This window comes from Esox lucius, chromosome 19 (genome assembly GCF_011004845.1).
Source record: "Esox lucius isolate fEsoLuc1 chromosome 19, fEsoLuc1.pri, whole genome shotgun sequence".
In the NCBI taxonomy this organism is placed as follows: Eukaryota; Metazoa; Chordata; class Actinopteri; order Esociformes; family Esocidae; genus Esox; species Esox lucius.
In genome coordinates, this window is record NC_047587.1 from 28,146,308 (window position 1) to 28,166,757 (window position 20,450).

The 20,450-nt window shown below is 41.8% G+C and overlaps 1 protein-coding gene across 1 annotated transcript; it reads right to left on the reverse strand.

Moving 5' to 3' along the window:
* Positions 1 to 1,324: 1,324 nt before the first annotated feature.
* vps9d1 (VPS9 domain containing 1) lies at positions 1,325 to 19,816 on the reverse strand. Its single transcript, XM_010884104.4, has 16 exons — positions 19,621 to 19,816; positions 19,362 to 19,434; positions 18,812 to 19,012; positions 18,582 to 18,732; positions 18,137 to 18,251; positions 14,224 to 14,286; positions 13,819 to 13,871; positions 13,463 to 13,550; positions 13,252 to 13,337; positions 12,067 to 12,539; positions 11,841 to 11,970; positions 10,645 to 10,850; positions 10,313 to 10,391; positions 8,115 to 8,219; positions 6,737 to 6,853; positions 1,325 to 3,645 (listed from the first exon to the last, which is right to left on the reverse strand). The coding sequence occupies exons 1-15, from the start codon at positions 19,717 to 19,719 to the stop codon at positions 6,742 to 6,744; spliced, it is 2,034 nt and encodes a 677-aa protein (XP_010882406.2). The 5' UTR covers positions 19,720 to 19,816; the 3' UTR covers positions 1,325 to 3,645; positions 6,737 to 6,741.
* Positions 19,817 to 20,450: the final 634 nt, after the last annotated feature.

The window sequence follows — 20,450 nt, forward strand, 5'->3', positions numbered from 1 at the left end:
CAGAAGCAGGGATTTCTCCCATAGAGCTCCACTACTGTTGAATGAGAAAGGCTTACAATGTCTTACAATTCACCCCTTGCTGCTTTTGCCGGACGAGCTCTACTGGCATGTCCTCTCCAAAACCATTGGAGGGTGGAGTCACTGGCATGCTGTGTTTCTCCGTTGTTGTCCTCGTGCAATGGGAGTGCACTCTCTGGGTGATCCTCGGCCCTCTTTCAGAGTGGTTGCAGTTTGTTGGTGTCCCTGTAGTTGATGCTTGACAGAGTAGGCGGAGTGACTTTCGGCCAGTTGAGACCTGTCCAAGGTTGCACTCGTATAGGGACACAATATCACTGGACCCCCGTCTCAGCTGCTATATTATTGTGCCAGGGGAGTAGGGTCAGGTCCTCTCCTTTTTAAATCTAAGGAATGCACTCAAAGATATTCCTTGTGTCCTGCTCAATTTAAACTTAGGAACAATAGTGACTAATTAGCGATGTTGACCACACCTCAGGACTACCAGGCCCAAATGACTCCTAGCTGTCCCTATCCTGGTTGTGTTGTAGATCAAGTAGCTGACGATACCAGACATTTTCAGCTGCCGCCCAGACTCAAGACACAGTCCACATGCATTTATTACTACTATTTGTACTCCTAAAATGTTCACCTGGCACCGCCAGAAGACTGACCATCCCTCAGAGTCTCGAGTTGTTTCTAGCCCCTGGGCATCCACACTGCCGTTGCTTGCTCTTTTTCAGGCTGGGTGTTTTGTAAAAGTACTTTGTGACAACTGCTGAAGAAAAAAGGGCTTTATAAAATACAATTGATTGACTTTTAAAGAAATAAGCTTTTTGTGCCAATGGATATATTTTATATCTGCTCTTGAAATTGGTAACTTTGCACATTGCTATAACACTTTGCATTGAGTGTATAACAGTGGCCACTTTAGACCAATCAGTGTAACTATATGTGCCGGAGATGGATTCAAAGATGCATAATTAATCCATATTTCGTCAAAACCAAGCAAGAGGTTTCTGAGGTCACGTGGCAAGTGTACCAAATATCACCCCCACATATCAAATCTAGTCTGTTTGAGCACCGCAGTGTTGTTAATATGACTGTGTGCACATGCCGTCTTAATTTGTGGAATGTGTATGAAAATGTGTTGTCTATCCCTAATATGTATGCACTGATGTCAGGCCACACACAAATGTTTTATTGGTCAATTGCAGCCATGTTCTTTTAGGTATTAATCTGAAGGAAATCAGTGAATTGTCAGTAGATGTTGAATAGAGAGTTCAAATACCAAAGGCTTAGGAAACATTAGGTCACACAGAGACAGGGGTCAGACCAATAATTTGCATATTTAATCACTTGTTATAGTGCCACCATCTGGCAAATCCAATTTTATAAATGCAGAATCACACTCCCACTTTTGGTCGTATTTGGCGTCTGAGCATTCGTATGTGACGTCCTGTTTATAACCCACATGGATGGAGCCAGACCTGCAGACCACTGTGGAAGACAAACTTTAGTTCCAATCTATAATAGACCAAGACATGATTTGAAAGGCATGCACTGAAAAACGCTTTCCTGCTGGAAGGTGTTGGGCAATAATGGAGTTATTAAAAATAATGTGGAGACAAAACTGGGAGGGGAGAAATTAGGTTTGTAAAAATAAATTATTATTAAAAAGTCTTCAACTCTACCAGCCATTACACGCTGATACTTTCTATTGCGAAATAGAAAATATTTCTGACAATTAACAGGAGGTCTAAATGTAACACTGAACCCTTGTCACAAGAGTCCAAGAAACAGAACAAATACATGTTATCATTTGTTATGTCAATGTAGTAATGCACATAGGGGATGAAATACAACAGAAGACATTACATCCGTACTTCCCTCTCACAAATACACACATAAGCACATTTGGGTTACAATTTTAAATGACGCCCCCAAAAAAAACATCTAACGGCAGGTTAACATCAAAACACATTTGAAACTTCTTTTAAACATATTTTGGACCCATTCATTACTTTAACAGACCAAAATAAAGTACTAAACAAAAATGTAGCAATAAAAACTGAAGACCTTAAACAGTAGTTGTGCAGACAAAGATGAACTGGTGGCATTCTAGGCCGACTACATTGCAGACATTGTATTGCATCATCCAGTGGCAGCGTGCTTCACCATCAGCGGACTGCAATATCATATGACGTGGTTTATGGATACGTTAAACAAGTACCCAGCAGTTCGGAGATCATATGATTTTTTTCGACTACGTTCTAATTCAGAACCCAGAGTACCATACAAAACCAAATCGGATTAAAGTGCCTTTCTCAAGGTCACAGTTACATTTGTCACCATGTTGGCTCTGGGATTTGGACCAGCGAACTTTTGGTTACTGTCCCATTGCACTCTCCACTAGGTTGTCTGCTGCCCCACCTGGCACGTCCCTGCAATGTAGTCGGCCGAGTACATAACCAGAGCTGTATCTCCAGAGGTGTAACTGACTGTTAAAACTTGGTGGAAACAAAACGAGTCGCCTCTCAGCACATGTCCTGTAGGCACTGGAGAACTCTCCCTTAAATAACAACTCTAACTAATACATCACTGACAACCAGTGATGGCAAATGAATGTTAAAGTACAAAACATTGTGATGGTAAACAATGAGGGCAAAAAAAAAAGCTTCATTTCTCAGCAGTCCCAGGAGCTTGGACATGGTTAGCTGTAAGTGCACGCTGATGGATTCAGGCGCACACAATCTTAAAAGCTTTCCAAAGTGGAACAAACCTAAAGTGCAAAAGTTATTCTGTTAAAATGTATTTCCAATTTGTATTCCTGTGGCCTGTACACCAAACAGCTCCTAAAAAGTAATTCCCCCTAACACCTTGGAAATCCCCTCTAGAACTCCATCCAAGTATGCAAATTGAAAAACATACCGTGGCCATATCTCAATTCCCCATGTACTTTTTCACAGAGGCATTGTCCAAAAACATTCTTGCATGCACACATAATCTGTAGCAGCACAATCGATTGCAATCTTCCTATCATTTACACAACTTAGTGTTCTTTATCCTGAATAAAATGGAATCTGAAAACACTGGAAGGCATCTGGTCTTCATTAATACATCCAAACGTCCCCCAACATAATTCATCAATATATTGTAAGAATCGTCACATTTTTCAAACCATGCCTTTAAGAGTTTCAACAGATACACATGATCCTTTGGAGTGAAGGGTGCCATTTCAGACCTTTATAAAACTACTGAAAGCAATAAAAACCCTGCAATATTGGACGATAGAGAAAGTAAGTACATTGCAGCCTTTAGGTTAACGTATTATTAAAAACACTAAAATGACCCTGGAGTCAAAGACACTCTAGTCCATACAGGGCACTCCACATAAGCCTGGCAGTTACTTGGACCGCGTCAACTCACAGGGCTGACAAACAGGCAATCAGAATCATTGCTGCATAGAAAAACTACAGTTCATCAGGGAGGTCTTTCAAATCAGAATATTTACTTGACAGCAAAGAATGAGGCCCTTCCTTGAGCAGAACATGTGAATGATTGTGCGAGGCGGGCTGCAGTTTCCTGGGACCTTCAGTCCAGAGCGCTGCGACACAGGTAATATACGGGTTTCCCATTTAAAGCAGCAGCCTGAAACAGCAAAAATGGGAAGTGATCAATACATTTGCACCCAACTATGCAACTTATACAAAGTGCTTATGTGTCCTGCCAAATTGAAATTCAAACTGAAATATTATTTTTTAAATATAATACATCATTTGAATGTTCTGATCGTGTAACTCAAAATGAAACCATATAAATCATGCCTTCTAATATATTATTTGCCTGAGACTGAACCCCCTCTCTAACTCAAATGGTCTTCTCATGTAGCTTCCTCCGTCAGCCTGAGCCTGCTACACTACACAAGAGATAACAGTAGTAGCTTCAGCGGCTACTAGGCTACTCCTTGTGTCATAAACGTGAATAGCTTAGTGGTTTGCGTCTATTACTTACTGAATATGACTGTTGGACAGTCACATAGAAAGCTCTATCCCTGACCTGGACCATCACCAACAGCCACCAGACAGAGGTTAAGAAGACTGATTCAGTTCCACCATGTCATTCTTCTAACAGCACACATGTTGGTTATAATGACTCAAATGTTGATGGTGATAGCAATAGTGACTAATTAGCGATGTTGACCCGTTTCCCCACCCCTGGCTCCCCAAGAAATCTTACTGTGCAGTGACAGACAATATAATGTCTGATCCAGGTATTGTTAAAAGCACTATATAAATAAAGGTGACTTGACGACTTCATGTCGATCCAGTGAGCACTGTTTTCGCGTGTGATGCACGCACGTTTGCGTTTAAATCTGTTCATCAAATAACGTTAATGTATTAACCAACTTTTATGTCCGATGAGCAATGCATTTGTTACAGTATATTTTAATCTTTGATAACAGTAGGTATTAGGTAATAAAAATATAACGGATCATGTTAGCTCTGGTCCAATGAAAAAATATTAACAAATATAACTTTTTTTTTAATCAGTACATGTATTAGTGAATGTTAGTTTAAATCAACTTTTAACTTTGATTAACAAAAGTTTTGTAAGTATTTTTCATTGCTTATTCATGTTAACAAATATCTATTACCATTAACCTAAGTTCTTAGATTAGTTCATTCAGTTCATTTTAAAAGTGTGGTCTAAAAAAAAAAAAATGTTTATTAAAGTTTGGCATTCTCTTGTAGCACCAGAAAGAAGATGAGACTCGACCTGCAACAAAAACAACACAATTACAACCTACACTACCAGCTGTATTTGAACAGTAAAGAAAGTATGAAGCAAACTCAAATGAAGCCAAGCAGTTGAACAGGGCTGTAGCAGTGTACATCTGCATGGATCAGGTTCCTGTGTATACTGTTGAGAAACCTGGCTTCAAACAACTTCTTGAACATTTGAACAACAACTTTTTCATGCACACTGAAATCCCAGCCCTATATAACGAAACAAAAGAAATAGTCATGAACCATCTTGGAAGGAAAACCTTTTTTTCATGCACCACTGATTTGTGGACAAGCAGAGCCACTTCCACGTTCATGGCAGTAACTCTGCAATTTGTCACTGAAACCTGGGACATGCAGAGCTGGTGTTTGGGCTGTGTTGGGCTCAACACTGAGCACACTTCTTGGCATACTTTATTGGTTTTTGAATGTAATGCAATCTGAGAGGCTTTTGAACAAGTGCACTACCTCAGGACATTTTTGTTAATGTAAAATATATGTTCTAGATTTGTTATATTTAGCTTTAAATAAAAAAAAGAACCCCTTAATATTGTGGCAGTTTTTTTCTCTGTATCGATATTTTTCAAGGTATCGTATCGAAGTTAGAAATTCTAGTATCGTGACAACACTAGTATGTACCCTTCAAATAGTTTACAAAATTAACCGATTTACTCTACTGCAAGTGTCTTTGGATGTGGCAGTTCTATTCAACAACAAAGAAAGAAGGTATGTTCAAAATATAACTGGTGTGGCTTTGATAAGGACAATAAGGGGAAAAAGCGATGCCTAGGGCCCCCAAACCACTAAAACCACCACTGATAACAAACCAATGCGTGGTTATACGAAATGATTTCAGATACTTCTACCAACCATGTCAATAATCCCCAAATTAAAATAAGATTAAAAGTATGAAAAAACGTGAATTGGCCACTTAATGAGAGAAAGGCTACAGGCGCAGTTCAATCCACTTCATATCCATTGTGTCGACGGCCGGTTCCATTTAGGACACATGAATGGAGACAGAATCAGACTGACACTTAAACATAATCTGTTATTCCATGAGAAATGTGGAACAGAGGAGACCTTCTCTTCATAAGCCAATGTCCTCACATAACTGACAGTTTTGCAGACAGAGCACACTTAAGTCAAATGTTTAGTCAGCATGGATTAATTATGTCACAGGGAGTTTAGGTGGGACTGTTTGATGATGTCACATGGAGTTAATCTGTGTGTAAATTCTCCCGCTCTCCGAACACTGCTCCAGGGACCGCTATATTACATGATTCACCCAATTGCCCAGACACAGAACTATGAACCTAGCAACCCCAATCAGTTCAGTCATTTCTAGTGTCCATACTGAATTAATTTTCACACAATTTCTTCTATAAAAACATCTTTGCAGCATATTTCACTCTTTGCATTCCAAATATTTTTCACACCTTTGATAAACAAAATTCTTAAGATTTTTTTTAGATAGTATAATAAAAAATGTTACTCCATTATACCATTGCTAAGAGACAATCTGAAGCTGCTACATAGTGTACAGTTTCAACAACTTAATGCTCTATTGTACATCTAATCCCAACCCATTCATTCTCAAAGAACAGAACAAAGAGCACCATGAGCTTGGTTCAAACTTTGATTGGAACAGAAACAATACAACTGAGGCTTGTTTCAATCCAATGTTTGTAAACATTGTAAATGTAAACAAACAGTTCATCCTTGAAATTCTGTTTTTTAATAATCTTTGCATACATAACTCTGTTTATGAATTTGCCAGTGATCACAATAATCCAAGCACATCCATCAGCTTTGTACCAAAACCAAAGGCAGTTGACCACTTCTGTTTTTTTTTTCTCCAACTAGCTTTACGGGTAATATAAAACAGAGTAAATTTGAGATAGACCTTGTTTGCTCTAAGTTTCAGTATGAGTTTTGCATTATCTTGGATGTACCTGTTTCAGGTGAATTTACTGTTGTGCTGCAGAAAGCCTCCAGTGTGTAGTGACTCCACATATTGCAGGGCACTTTGCATGGAGGTCAAGCAGTAGCCCTCCTCTCCAATCAGATATCTGTCCAGAAGATACACCATTAGGACTGTCCTCATCGTAGCAGTACAATTGACAAATAAAAAAAATTTGATTAAATACCAACACCAGAAATGTAATTAGTTCAATCACACAAATTGAAAAACATCAGTGGCCTATGTTGGTTCATCAGTGGAACCGGCTGCATTCAGTACACGCGCGCCGCTCACCGACACGCGCGCCGCTCACCGACACGCGCGCCGCTCACCGACACGCGCGCCGCTCACCGACACGTCAGCTCACCGACACGTCAGCTCACCGACACGTCAGCTCACCGACACGTCAGCTCACCGACACGTCAGCTCACCGACACGTCAGCTCACCGACACGTCAGCTCACCGACACGTCAGCAAATACACTACAGCTTAATATGGTACAAATAATAAACTAAAGCAAATCAACACTTCAAATCATTCCATCCCATTTCCTTCTGAGGATTCTCATAAAGATTAAAAGGGCCATATGTCCTTCCTCATACTCGATGATACTCTGCCTCAACCAGGGAAATGGTCCAGTAAAACACTTGTGCGGCCTGACCCGGCTATATAAAGAAGGGTCGGGGAAGAGCTGCTCTGCAGAGATGGTGAAGAGGCAGGACAGTAAGCGGAGTAGAGGTTCTTAAGGGAGTGGTGGAAGGCCAGAGCCTTATGTCAACTCTGGGTGACCCTAAGCTAATTAGACCAAGGCACGAGAGCAACTCCTGCTCTGTGTGTGTGAGAGAGAGGGGGAGACAGATTGAAAGATAGTCAACTCCCATCATTTGGGGTGTGTGTGAGTGCGTGTGTGTGTGTGTGTGGGGGGGGGGGCTGCCTGCTTTTATATGAAAAATAAGCATGTAAATAACATCCAATCTAATTAACTTTTTCATGATTCATTTTATAAGTCCCACCAAGAATTAATGCAAGGCAGTGGTCTCAGTAAACCCAACCTCCCACAGAATGTGCTCTTCCAAACTACTGGGTTGCATAAACATTAAGCCGGCTTTTCTTTGTGTTTTTATAGGGAGGGAAACCAAACCAGAATAACCCCACATTCCGTCGTCACCGCCAATCTAACCAGCGTGTTAAAAGCTGTAGTTACGGAGATAAATAGACCTCGGGTGTGGTCTGAGCTCACACGCAAGGAGACACGGGCTACGGTCAGGAGTGCAGATTGTCGGGGCGAATCATAGAGTATCAGATAGTTGAGCTTCTATTTGAGTGTGTGTGTGTGGGTGTGTGTGTGTCAGAGAGAGCTAAAGACCTACCCTTCATGAATAAACTCCTCCAGGGCAGCACATTCAGACACTAGCTGAGGCAGCTCACAGCGCAGGGCCACATAGGAGAGGATAGGCAACAAGTCGTCCGCCCCGCTGACCAACGGTGGAGGATTCGTTTCACCGAAAGGGAAGAAACGACAGATGGTTAACAGCAGAAATCTAGACCAAACGGTTTGGCTGGAACTTCAAGTGTTGAACCTTTTCTAGTAGTAATCTCTTGTGGCACATATTTTCCCTGATGATGGGATGATGATATCTCGCCCACCGGTCCAGGAACCATTGTTTATCATCCATCACACGAACCCACAAATTGCTTTGCGTGAGACGGTTGATGGCTGTTCCTCCGATAGTAACCCAACCCCTGGCATGCAGGTTAAGAGGTGTGGACTGGGACATATAACCCCAGAAAGCCATGACACACACCACAGTTTACACCCTTAATCACAACACACACATAACCTCAATGCACCCCCAAAAACACACTTAGAACAGCCAGATTGTTCTGGTTAAGGCATTGAATTCCAGGTGAAACCTGAATATAATTGACAAGCTATTACATGGATTCTGATCAGAAATAATTGACGGGAATAAAAGTGAAAGTGTCACTGAGGAAATGTGAGGGGGAGAGAGCAAAATGGGAGTTGCGTCTGATGAAAGGAGACCCCGTCCATCAGAAACAAAGGAACAAATGAACCGAAAAATGAATAAAGAAGTCTGCTGTGGATTGTCTGTGTGTTTAAAGAGAAAACTGAGTGACACGAAAAGAAAAGGCGACCGACAACCATACATTCTTAGGAGCACTTCAGAATTAGTGAGAATTGCAATACTGAATCCATTAACAATTCCAGAGCATCAAACTGACAGAGAGCCTTTGAGTATCGTGGGTGACCTAAGTGAAATTCACTGAACATCAGACAAAGGAGCAAAGATATTCCCACCATGTGCAACACCAAACATCACCCATAAACTAAAATATCTTGAATTGCCCCAAATGAAACCCGTATCAAACCATAACATCCTATCCCATTGCACAGGTCGCCAGCGGCCACTAGATTGTGGTGTTCCCGAAAATAAACTGCATCTGCCGGAGCTAAGAAGTGGTATCCAGAAAACCACGTCCCCAAAGTGTGACTGCTTGGTACACTCTGATACAAGGAGACAGATGTAGAGCAGGAGTCATGCCCTCCAAGCCTCTAACAAACATTACCAGGAGACAGAAAACACAGACATTAGTTTCATTGGGAAGGGGGCCATACTCCGAAGTACTGAAGAAGTGGATTTGGGTATCTTTATTGTAAAGGTGTTTGACAACTTCTTCCATTCCATTCCTTATTTCTACAGGTAAATTGTGTACCTTTTTGCTTCTTCACCGGTTACATATGGAATATTACGCAGTACAGGAAAGGGGTCCAATATACACACACAAGAGAACATCCCAGACCCACTGCCTCTTATCTGCAGACTAAACACAAAGGCCACCTTGGAAATTAAGTCTTGAGTGTGCCTTCTGCATGCATGCATATAAAGATTTTTGCTCCAGTATTACATTTTTTACAAGGCGGCTTTAACTTGTAATTGCAGTTGGGGCTGTTTTGGCGCCGGTTCTACACTCCTGCATCGTGCCGCTTAAACCTTTGTGATGTACCTCATCAGTTTCCTGCCTACATTATCAAGCAGCAACTCAGTAAAAAATTAAAATAATAACGATATTACCCCCCCCCCCTCCCCCAACCAGCCTAACCTAATGTTAATAGCGTTTTCAGCTAGTCAGTAGAGCTCCCATCCACAACTAGTCTAATGGGGCCCGCCTGGGTACATTTCAGACAAGGCGACCCAGTTTGAGGGTCGGCCAGGATGTGTCACTCTGCAGGGGGGCAGCGATCCTTGACCGAACCCCTGCTGTGTCTGGACTCAGTGAGGTCTGATGAAGTCTGACAGCCACTGAAGTCTGGCCACTGAGGCAGGAGGTCATACATTATATTTGGATGGGGGAAAAAAAACAACGTTTGTTCTCTAAGCTCTACTCTTCAGAAAGCAGAAGCATGTAAGCACGAGGGGGGGAACGTTTTTGAAATATAAACCACAGAGTTTGTGTGTGCGTGTGTATCCTGCTAGGAAACAAACATAGTCGAGCAGATGTGCGCATGTTTATTAGCACCAAAGCCCTGTTGCTGTATTGGACTCACATGGCTGCCGTTTTGGAACCTGCCTCGTGAAGGCAGCCGTAGTCTTCGGCACAAGCGCAAATCACGCGCAGCGTCCGAACTGCAACACAAACGAAACAGCAAGCATGGCAGGGGTGACTAACACTCAGAAGTACTGTATGAAGTACAAAACCAAAATCAATACCCTTACAAAAGAACACCAAACAAGTCAATACTGTCTCCAATCTGTCTGAACAACATTGCATACTGGACGTCGTGGTGCAATAAACAAGGATTTCCACCCTGTTGCATTGATTCAGTACAGAAAAAACGGTAGCAATATCCAGTGATTGTCTTGAGGGTCACACACTCACCAATGCAGTCCAGCTTTTTCTGGGGGCAGCAATCTCCGCACAGCAAGCGAAGCTCCTGCACGGCTGATTCATATGGATAAGAACCGTGCAGCACTGCAGGGTCCTGGGGGTACAGGCCTGGAGCAACACCAACATCACCAGGGGAGGCTTCCTGATATAGCCTCATACTGGACTCGAAAGACAGCTCCCTTTGTCGGTGGACCTTCCTGCATAGTCCGGGACACACAAAGGTCAAGGAGGTCACCGTGACTAGTCAACAACTGTACTGAATGACCGGTGGGTATTAGCTTTAATCGATCATGGAACGGTTAAATCAAACTAATCAATTAAGCATCTAACTGAAAAGCACAACCAACAATGTAGCAGGCTAACAGCGGGATTAGTTTCTGCTTTTGTAGCCTACTGACGCCATCTACTGCCCAAAACTCTTTTAGCATACGAGAGGTTTCAGTCATCTTCACAAAAAGCTAATCATCACAGGTAAAACACATAGGGGACCATACTGACAAGCTTGTGCTAAAACCAATGCGTTACATAATTGCTCTGAAAAGTATAACTGCTAGCTCACCTCAATGGTGAACAGGTACAATTAGCTATGATGCTACGGGCCAGTATATGACGAAGTAAAGCCCTATCAGCCAATTAACATGTCAACATGTTTGGACGAGAGCCTACACATCCTCACCAGGGCCTTCATACTATGGGCGTGAAATGTCTGTGTGATTGGTGGGGTAAGTAGACTCTCTGTATACATCTTACGATTGTGGCTAATCATCTGCCCCATTTCCAAACCTGACCCTTGGCCACCTGTAGTCCGCCTACCCTCTGGTGAATTAGGAATAACCACCCTCGACGTGAAGTTAACTAGCCCCAATATGCAGGCAAAAGGCTTTGTCAAAACCATTTCAAAAGGGCTGTTTGAGAGGATCAAAATGACTGCAGGCAACATTGCCCCAACACAGACATCATCGACCTCCTGGCTCCTATTTGTGCCCTGAATGAAAGATCACTTTAGCCAAAAACTGCCTGAAAAAAGTGCCTGATGTGGGTTAGTTTCTCAGATCACCTTATTTCACACCAATACTTCTGGCAAAGGTTCACAAGTATGGTATTAAGCTGTCAGTATTAAACAATGTAGCCTAAAAACACTAGAACATGTTAGCAGCCGGAGAGGATGAGACTCCAAGCTGCATTACCTGAAGAGGGCCAGTAGAGGGCTCCAGACAGGCGTAAAAAAGGCTTCCTCTAAGCTAGCCAAACACAGGTCCTTAGAACTAGCCGTGTTCAGACACTCAAATGACAGCAGACACAGGGACAGTAGCTGATCTGCAACACCAAGACAAAAAAACTTTCATTCATTTGGATTCATGTGTTTTCCATTGGAGGGCACATCATGGGTAATATTGAGGGTTCGCTACTAACCAATAGCAATATGGATGTCCTTCACTATGCCCTTCAAGTGATCTTTGAGAGCACGCATCTCCAAGTCCTGAACAAGGGACTCCTGATCCACCAGCTGTGATGGTTCAAAGGCCATGTCGTGGTCCCCATGAGAGGGTTTCCAGTCCAGCTGGGACAGGAACTGCTCCAGATCCTCAAAGGAGTTCTCCCTGTTAGGAGTATGGTGGCCGTCAACATCCAGCTCCGCCTCCTTGGCACGATGCTCATTGGAGGTGGTGATATTTAAAGAGGCGTTCGAAGACAGACTGTGACCCACGCTAGATTCTGACGCGCTCCGACGGGAGTCAGGGATGGACAGGCTTTGAGTGCTGTGGGAGGGTTTTATTAGCTGGGCGGGACTTGCAGGTAGACTCTTGCTCACTATTGGGTAGAGTCGGTTGTAGACTTTGTACTGGTGCCTTTTCAGTAGTTTCATCACAGGATGGTCCGGACAGCTAAGACACACAGAGTACACAACACAAATGTATCCTCGCCTCAGTACAAAATAAAGGCTATGAAATGTTGCCAGAAGAAATGCGCAGAAGTGAAGTTTGGGAATATATTGTGGGTAAGACCTCAATATATTCCATATGAAACAGGGGGTCATGAGTAGATATCACTTCTCCCAGCTACTGACATTAGCAAGAGAGCTGTGGACAGACTGCTTGCTAAATCAATAAACCTGCTTTGACCACAGAAAGAGAAACAGTAGATACATAATTTAACAACATGCCACTGAAAGGGAAGATCAGTCAATTATTTATAGCCACTTCAACTGCAGAAATTGTTACATATTTGGGAGATCCCTTTTACAATAAGTAACGAAAGGTCCAGTTTTAGTCACTTCATAAACAAAATCCATGAGTAAAAACAAACAAGTTGCTACCCTTTTAGTCTTTACCATACAGGTTCCTTAAACTTAACAACGTTAAAGTATCCAAAACAAAATATAATATGTTGATATATTTCCTATCTTCTTTCCCATCAAATAAAAGCTATTCCTATTCTGATTATTTCAGATATAAAAGGGTCAATTTCTCAAACAATATAAACCATGACTGTAGCTTTTACCTGACACGAACCTCACATATTGGTGCACTTGGGTCCTTCTACAGGGAGCATTTTTTTGGAAAATACCTGACTGCCATGTGCTGCCTCGTTCAGTACCTGAGGAGACAGGAAACAAGGCCGGAAACCAAGGTGACATCATCAGGATATTTCTTAAGTCTGGCTTTCCAAAGCTTGGGCCAGTCCTGTAAATCAAACACGCATTCAGTTACCAACGACAGACCTCTCTGGAGCAAGGACTACAATCCAAAAAACAAGTTCACTTAAGATCACCAAGGCTTGTCAAGTCGCCACTGAACCTTGAACTCACGTGATCTTGCTCATATTCCAGAACATTTGTGTACAGGACACGCTGCTCCTGTTCCTCCTCAGAAATGCACCCAGAGGCGGCAAACCTCCTGCGTACAGCACAGACACAGCACCAATCAGGCTATTAAGGAACCGGAGCTCAGCACCATCTCACTGACTATCCTACTGTAATACATTTCAGAAGACTTAAACGGGTGAACGGAGTTGTCCACAAGGGGAGGTGGTTCACCAGCAGAAGTGTCAGGTTTCAGTTTTGTTCCCCAATGGGTAAGAACACAGCACTTCCACAACAGACAGACATGCCTCTATATGAACTGTGATGTACTGTGTCCTAGAGACAGGGGGACAGACGCTCACCTGTTGGCCTCCTCCTGCAACCTCAGTCTCCTCTCCTCCATCTTCCTTTGGAGCTTCAAATGCATTAAGGAATCCTTACCAAACATCCCCCAGAACTAAAGATACGGTAACATTGCAGTTGAATCCCAAGTTAAATGCTTAACACCACGGACCGTCACAATAGCAATCAGTATCTCAACTTAGTTACCTTTAAAACCACAAACACTTTTAGCTCCATCTATAATAGGGTATGTATCACTTTAGGTTCTCCTGTTATGACATGGTAAATGGAGTCCAGACCGTGACATAATATGCTGTCAAATGAGTTCAAGGGTCAAACGTGTTACTCAAGTAGAAAGTCTTACCCAACAGACACTTAGACATATAGAACGAGTTGACCCAAAATGTTCAGAACAAGAAGGATACAGCATCTTGCCTGGCTTTGGCAATTATCAGGTTTTCCATCATCTGCCTCTGAAAAGAGAGCGTCTGTAATAAAAGAAAAAATATACATATTTTAGATTTTTTGACTTTTTCTATGGCTGTTATAAACATGCTGTCCGATCTCAAGTCCGAATTAGAAAAAAAGTTAGATCTTTAAAAAGCAGAAACACATGTTGAATGCTAAACGCTGCCAAATGTACAATAGGTTGACCTTGCCTGTTGATCAATAACACTACCACCAGTTATTTCAATGAACAACTCTAAATGCTGGACAATTGTATAATGGCTTATCAGGGTCTGAACAACTAAACTTTATAGCTTGAGGGGTGTCATGGATTTCGTTCAGAGTAGGTTACTGGAGAAGTTCAATATTTCGTCAATAAATATCTTTGCAACTAGTCCGCGCGCATTGTCATTAGCATTCATACTCAGTGCCGCGTGAATGAAACTATCAAACTACATAGACATGCGATTCAGCGATTCTTTTAAATTGTTCTATTTATAAGAGATCAATTTACTGTACCCGTTTCCACTGAAAGTTTTGGCACCTAGTCTAAATCGTGGGAGTAAAGTTTTTTTTAACCCTAATATAAGTCTTGGAAACAAAATAAGTACCTTCATTTGAAGGCCGCGAATATAAGTAGATGCGGAATTCTCACAATTTTACAGAAAAACATGTTTTCGGGAATATGATAGTGAGAACAGTAGTGAGAAATAAACTGTCCATACAGTTGGCTTGAACCTTAACGCATTCAACTGACTCGTCTGGAACTCTATGATCCAGCCAGTGCCTGCGCACCCAATTCACCAAACAAATCAATTCCATAATCAACTCGAAGGGCGTGAACCTTCGAGTGCCAATAGTCTCATGCACTCACGTGATTGTGCTTCCTTGGAAAGGCCGGAGTGTTATATTTAAGCTATAAGGCTCGAGGGCTTGTATATGGTAAATATTCCACACTTAGAGCAGTTAGGATGCACTGCGGAATGGCTGGACACAATTAGCCGTGGTAGCATTTTGGCCATAGGCTACTACAAATTCCGAAGATGCCATATAACCATTTTAAACCGGTTACCAATGCAATTTTAGCAGTACAAAGTAGTACAAAGTCATAGCCACAGTCTCGTATACCATTAGCCAATAAGCATTCGGGATATGAAACAACCGATTTATAATTAAAGATTAATCAAGATTAAACAGCTAGGCTGCTGGTTCATAACTAACAATAAAGATTGAATAGGCTGCATTTACACAGGGTGCCCAAAAATGTTTTTGGGCCAATCAGATCAGCTCTGAACAAGTGTGTTTGTGGGTGTGTGTGAGCGGGGCTTCCAAGTGATATATTCACAGGTCTCCGTTTCTGATTCAAGCCCAATCATCGCTGTGCCTAGATGGTGCAGGGCCGACAACTGAAGCTTTCTTAAACCATTGAGGTTTGTGTGAAACCAACTATCTGTTATAATATAATGGATGATGAAGGTCAGAGTGTCACAGTGTCCACTACATAGTATTGTTACCAATGAAAATGTTTTCTAAACTCTAACAGGATTTGATCTACTTGTAACCGACTGTAACCTGCTGTGACACCACTGAAGTTACTAATGTTGTTTCAAAGCATCTTGGCATCAGAGAACTTAGGGAGCCTGCATTCTGCAACAAACTTCGGAACAGCACGTGATTAATCACATGCCATTTGTCACATGCTATTTTTAACAAACATTAGCAGACTGTGTGGAAAGCAATCATTAGAGCTTTGAAAACTGAACGGTGTGCTGGAGTTCCCGTTTCAATCGTCACGTCACTGTTTGTACCTCAATCCCTCCTTCAGGGAACCAGGTTTACAGACCTCATCTAAAGTTTCCTTACAGTCTATAATTTCCAAACATCACTGATTTGAACATACAATCAAACCCCAATCCGGCTAAGCAGAAGTTTGAATCAGGCAGCCCATGGAAGTCTACCTGATCTGGCTGGACAACGCACTGAACCAGGAAGTCCAAAACAAACAGTCTTGCACACAAGCGTCCAGTCACTTAGGCAACAAGGCATATGCAGGCTGCCTACTCACTCTTTCCTCTCCCAGCCAACAGTAGACTAGGACCTGGGCAGGTAGCCATGACATAGACACAACAAAACCTCACAAAGAAAACCTGAGAATGGTGCAACCAACAAAAAACATCAGGTCTGCAGCAGTCCAGAAAAATTGCTTGTTAACGTGAGAGATGGATGGATAATGGCAAGAATAGTGCAGGCTAACAGGCAGGCACAGTGATAATAATCAATCAAAGGTATTTAAAAGCCCTTTTTACAACAGCAGTTGTCACAAAGTGCTTTTACAGAAACATCCGGCCTTAAACCCCAATGAGCAAACAACAGTAGTTTTGAATTTCAGTGGCTAGGAAAAACTCCCTAAGAAGGCCTAATTTTAGGAAGAAACCTAAAGGACCCAGGCTCAGAGGGGTGACCAGTCCTCTTCTGGCTGTGCCGGGTGAGATATTAAGAGCCCAATTGGAATAATTAATAAATACATGTGAGCTGAATCCAGAGTCTATTTAAATTTAGACTAGTTCAAAAGTATGACCGGATGGACAGGGACAGCAACAGGCCCCCCAAACCAGGTACTCCACAGGTGTGAACCAGGACCTCATGTCCTCCTAAAGTTTAAAATGGGAGGAGACTGGGAAAATTCAGAAAATGCATTCCTCATATCAACAATGATTTATAGTGGAGAAGGAGAACTTAGAGGATAAGGAGAATTGACCCAATCCCCCAGCACAATAGTATAGCAGCGTAAGACCTTGGAACTGAGTACAACCGTGGTGTGCAGAACAGCCTCTCTAAACACGCCAGTACTTTTCACAGACAGGATACTGCAGCAAACCACCATGACAGGTTCCAATCCGATCATTTATAAACCATTATCTCTAGTGTGCCTGAGACCATCAACTCTGGACAACTAAAGAGTGGAAAAACATTTCCTGGTCCAACGAATCCCGAGTCCTGTTGGGTCATACTGATGGGGGAGTTAGGATTTGGTGTAAACAGCATATGTCTGTGGACTCATCCTGTCTGGTGTCAATGATCAGAGGATGTTTAGCTGACATACTTTCTTGATAACAATTCAGGAACATAAACTACAGCGTACCTGAACATGGTTGCTGACCAGGCACATCCCTTTATACCGAATGTTTACCCTTTACATGAATACTTTTGTTTTTTGTTTAAATACATTTTGGTGGGATATTTTGACAATGTATTATTTATTATATAGCGTTATGGAAATGACCCAAGTGGATACATGAAGGTGGGAGACACTGGGTGACGCGTTGGAGGGAACTGTTCCCCAGTCTTAGGAAGGGGGAGGGGCTGTGTTTGTCTAAGCTGGGAGCGTTGTCACTCGATCACAGGCTCTGCACATGGACACTCTCAGAAAAGTCATGCAGCACATCACACAGCATGTATTGTCCCCTCAGTGGTTCCAGGAATATGAGTGTGTTCAGTTTACTTGCTTAGTCCACTGACCAGTCACCCTGACCTCAACCCGATAGATCATCTTTGGGATGAGATGGAACGGGCTGCGTGACGACATCGCAACAGCATGGACCAACAGTCTTGTGGAACTACCTCCAGCATTTTAGAATCCACATCCCAAATATTCTGGCTATTCTGGAAGGAAATAGATCTGATCCGGTACCAAAAGGGTTTGCCTAATAAACTGGCTTCTGAGTGTAGTATTACACTGCAAATGAAACAAGCAGTTGGTTTTACTCACAATCTCCCTCAATTCATCAATTAACATAATGTTTTGAAAGGGATGTTTTTTTGAAAATTGAATGGGGTGTGCAGTGTATGTTTGATTTAAGTAAAAGAATAACACACAGCTTAAAAACTGACCAGAGACGTCTTCTGTATACGAGCCTGAGCAGGGGGGAGTCGGGCCAGACGAGCTTCATAATTTGCTTTCAGTTTCTGGTTCAACCGTGAGGCCTCTTCTATGGGTGTGAGCTCCCTTATAAAGACACACACAGAAACATGCAAATATGTTTAATCACATTACCATAGGTATAAAAATGTATTCATTCTACAACTGTTATATGTTACTATCAAAATAATTAACTTTGTATTTAAATAAATATGAAATACAAAGTGAATTATTCTGTAACAAGGAATCAACTGTAACAAGGTTTTGCAGTGACGACCATAACTTAATAGGAGATCACTTTTGAAATGTAATAAACAAAGGGCTTCTGCTTTCACTGTTGAGTGGCTATTTCCAGCACCGTGCTCTTTGTCCTCACTCCCCAAAATGTGTTGTTCTGTTTTTCTGATAACAACTCACTTCCTTGTGTCCAGTGACTCCATTGCCTGAAACCTTTGGAAGACTTCTGGGGGCAGGAACGGGGAGACCTCTCCTCCCCCCTCAGAGAGAACTCTGCAGTGTCCACGCCTAGAGTTGAGTTTAGAATCCATACCTGGCTCTTGGGGTGAAACTGAAGGAGAGACAAAAAGATGATTAAGTTTTGGGAAAAGGTCACTGAAAGACTAGTAACTGAAGATGAATATATTTACCAATCTTTCCAGGGCTTACTGCAACAGATGGGGCTGTGCCCGAGACAAGGCTGGGTTCTGCCAGGTTGGTAGTTGTGATGATGGAGGAGGGAGAAGGATGGGATTCATCTTCCCTTCCTATGAATGACTTGGCTCTCTCCAAACACTGCTCCGCCAACTTTAACATCTTTTCCACCTCCACTGCTACCATTTCTCCCTCCTCTGGGTGAGGAAAAACAAAATAAAAACACTATAATACTGTATCCCCCATCTACTGCAACTATATTAAAACAATCCAGGCTAACAACTGATTAAAATATCAGAATCTGCTCGGGAGTACTATTTCATCAAGGGTGATAGTCATCTTGTTTATGCTTTGTTGTGAAAGTGGGACAAAGGTATCGTTATATGAGCAGACTCCTTACTGAGCTCAGAGACATTTGTTTTGCCATAAAAATGTAGCTAAAGGCAGGCCCGATCTTGAAAGCACCATAACATCTGGAAGTAGATTTGTTTATGGTTGTCACCTATTTCGTAATAGCATATAATCTAGGTCCCAATCTCATTTTACCTATTGACGCAGCATCTTCCAACAGCGCGTGGGAAATGAAGTTAATACTTCTCAAGTATTCACAGTATGCTTCCTAGAGAGAAAAACAAGGTATTCATGTTCAACAGTCGAAACATAATAGCTTCACAGATATATTAGATAATTCCAACAAGGCAACTGAAGCTCGTTTTTGCAGATGATAGTTCAGTAAAAATATATTGCCACTGCAGGCATTGGATTGCTGTAAAACTTCTTCATTTGGAAGCATGACATTATATACCTTATGTCGGTTCCCTGCGTCCAATTGTATAGCCACTTTAGCCATTCTCATTGCATTTTGAAGTGGCTTCATGCCACCGTCAACGACGGCAGCGGCCATGGTTGTTGTTGTCACTGATAGTTGAATTTTCCGGAAGCAAAGATTTCCACAGCCGCCAGATGGCGGTACAGTGTGCTAGTTGCATTACTACTTGTTTTGTTTTTATACTACTTCCAGGTTTAGTTGTTTACAATAGCCATATGTAGCAACATAGCTTCCCAGCAGCTACATTAAGGTGTTTATCGTAGACCATCAAAATAAAAGTCGGTGGATTAACACTTCACCGAAATGATTTTTGCGGCTTCCCAAATTGTAGTTATTTGCATAGTACAGTTAAAACATTTTCAGCAAATTGAAACATAATCTAGGAGAAATATAATTTTAGAAAACTACGATTTCATAATATATAAGGCATATAAGGTGGGACACTATAATAATTAGATGTAGCTTATGCAAAGGACTGTATAGAACATATAATACCTTTGTATTTGTTATTTTACTAGGTACATTTACAGAACAATGTGGGCAGTACTTTCTCTTGTTGACTACAAGGACCTAGGGAATGTTGAGAAGAGTGCCTAATTTAAAGCAATAAAAAAAGTACATTGATTTTTTAAAAGCAGTAAAATATCAAACATGACCATACATAATATTAATTGATGGGCACAGTTAAAAGAGAGAGCTACATACATAAAAAAATATATTTAAACGTTTCATTTTCTAAAGACAGTGGATAAAGATAGAGGAGAGTGTATGTTGCTTAAAGAATGTTAAGACAGATTGTAATGTAT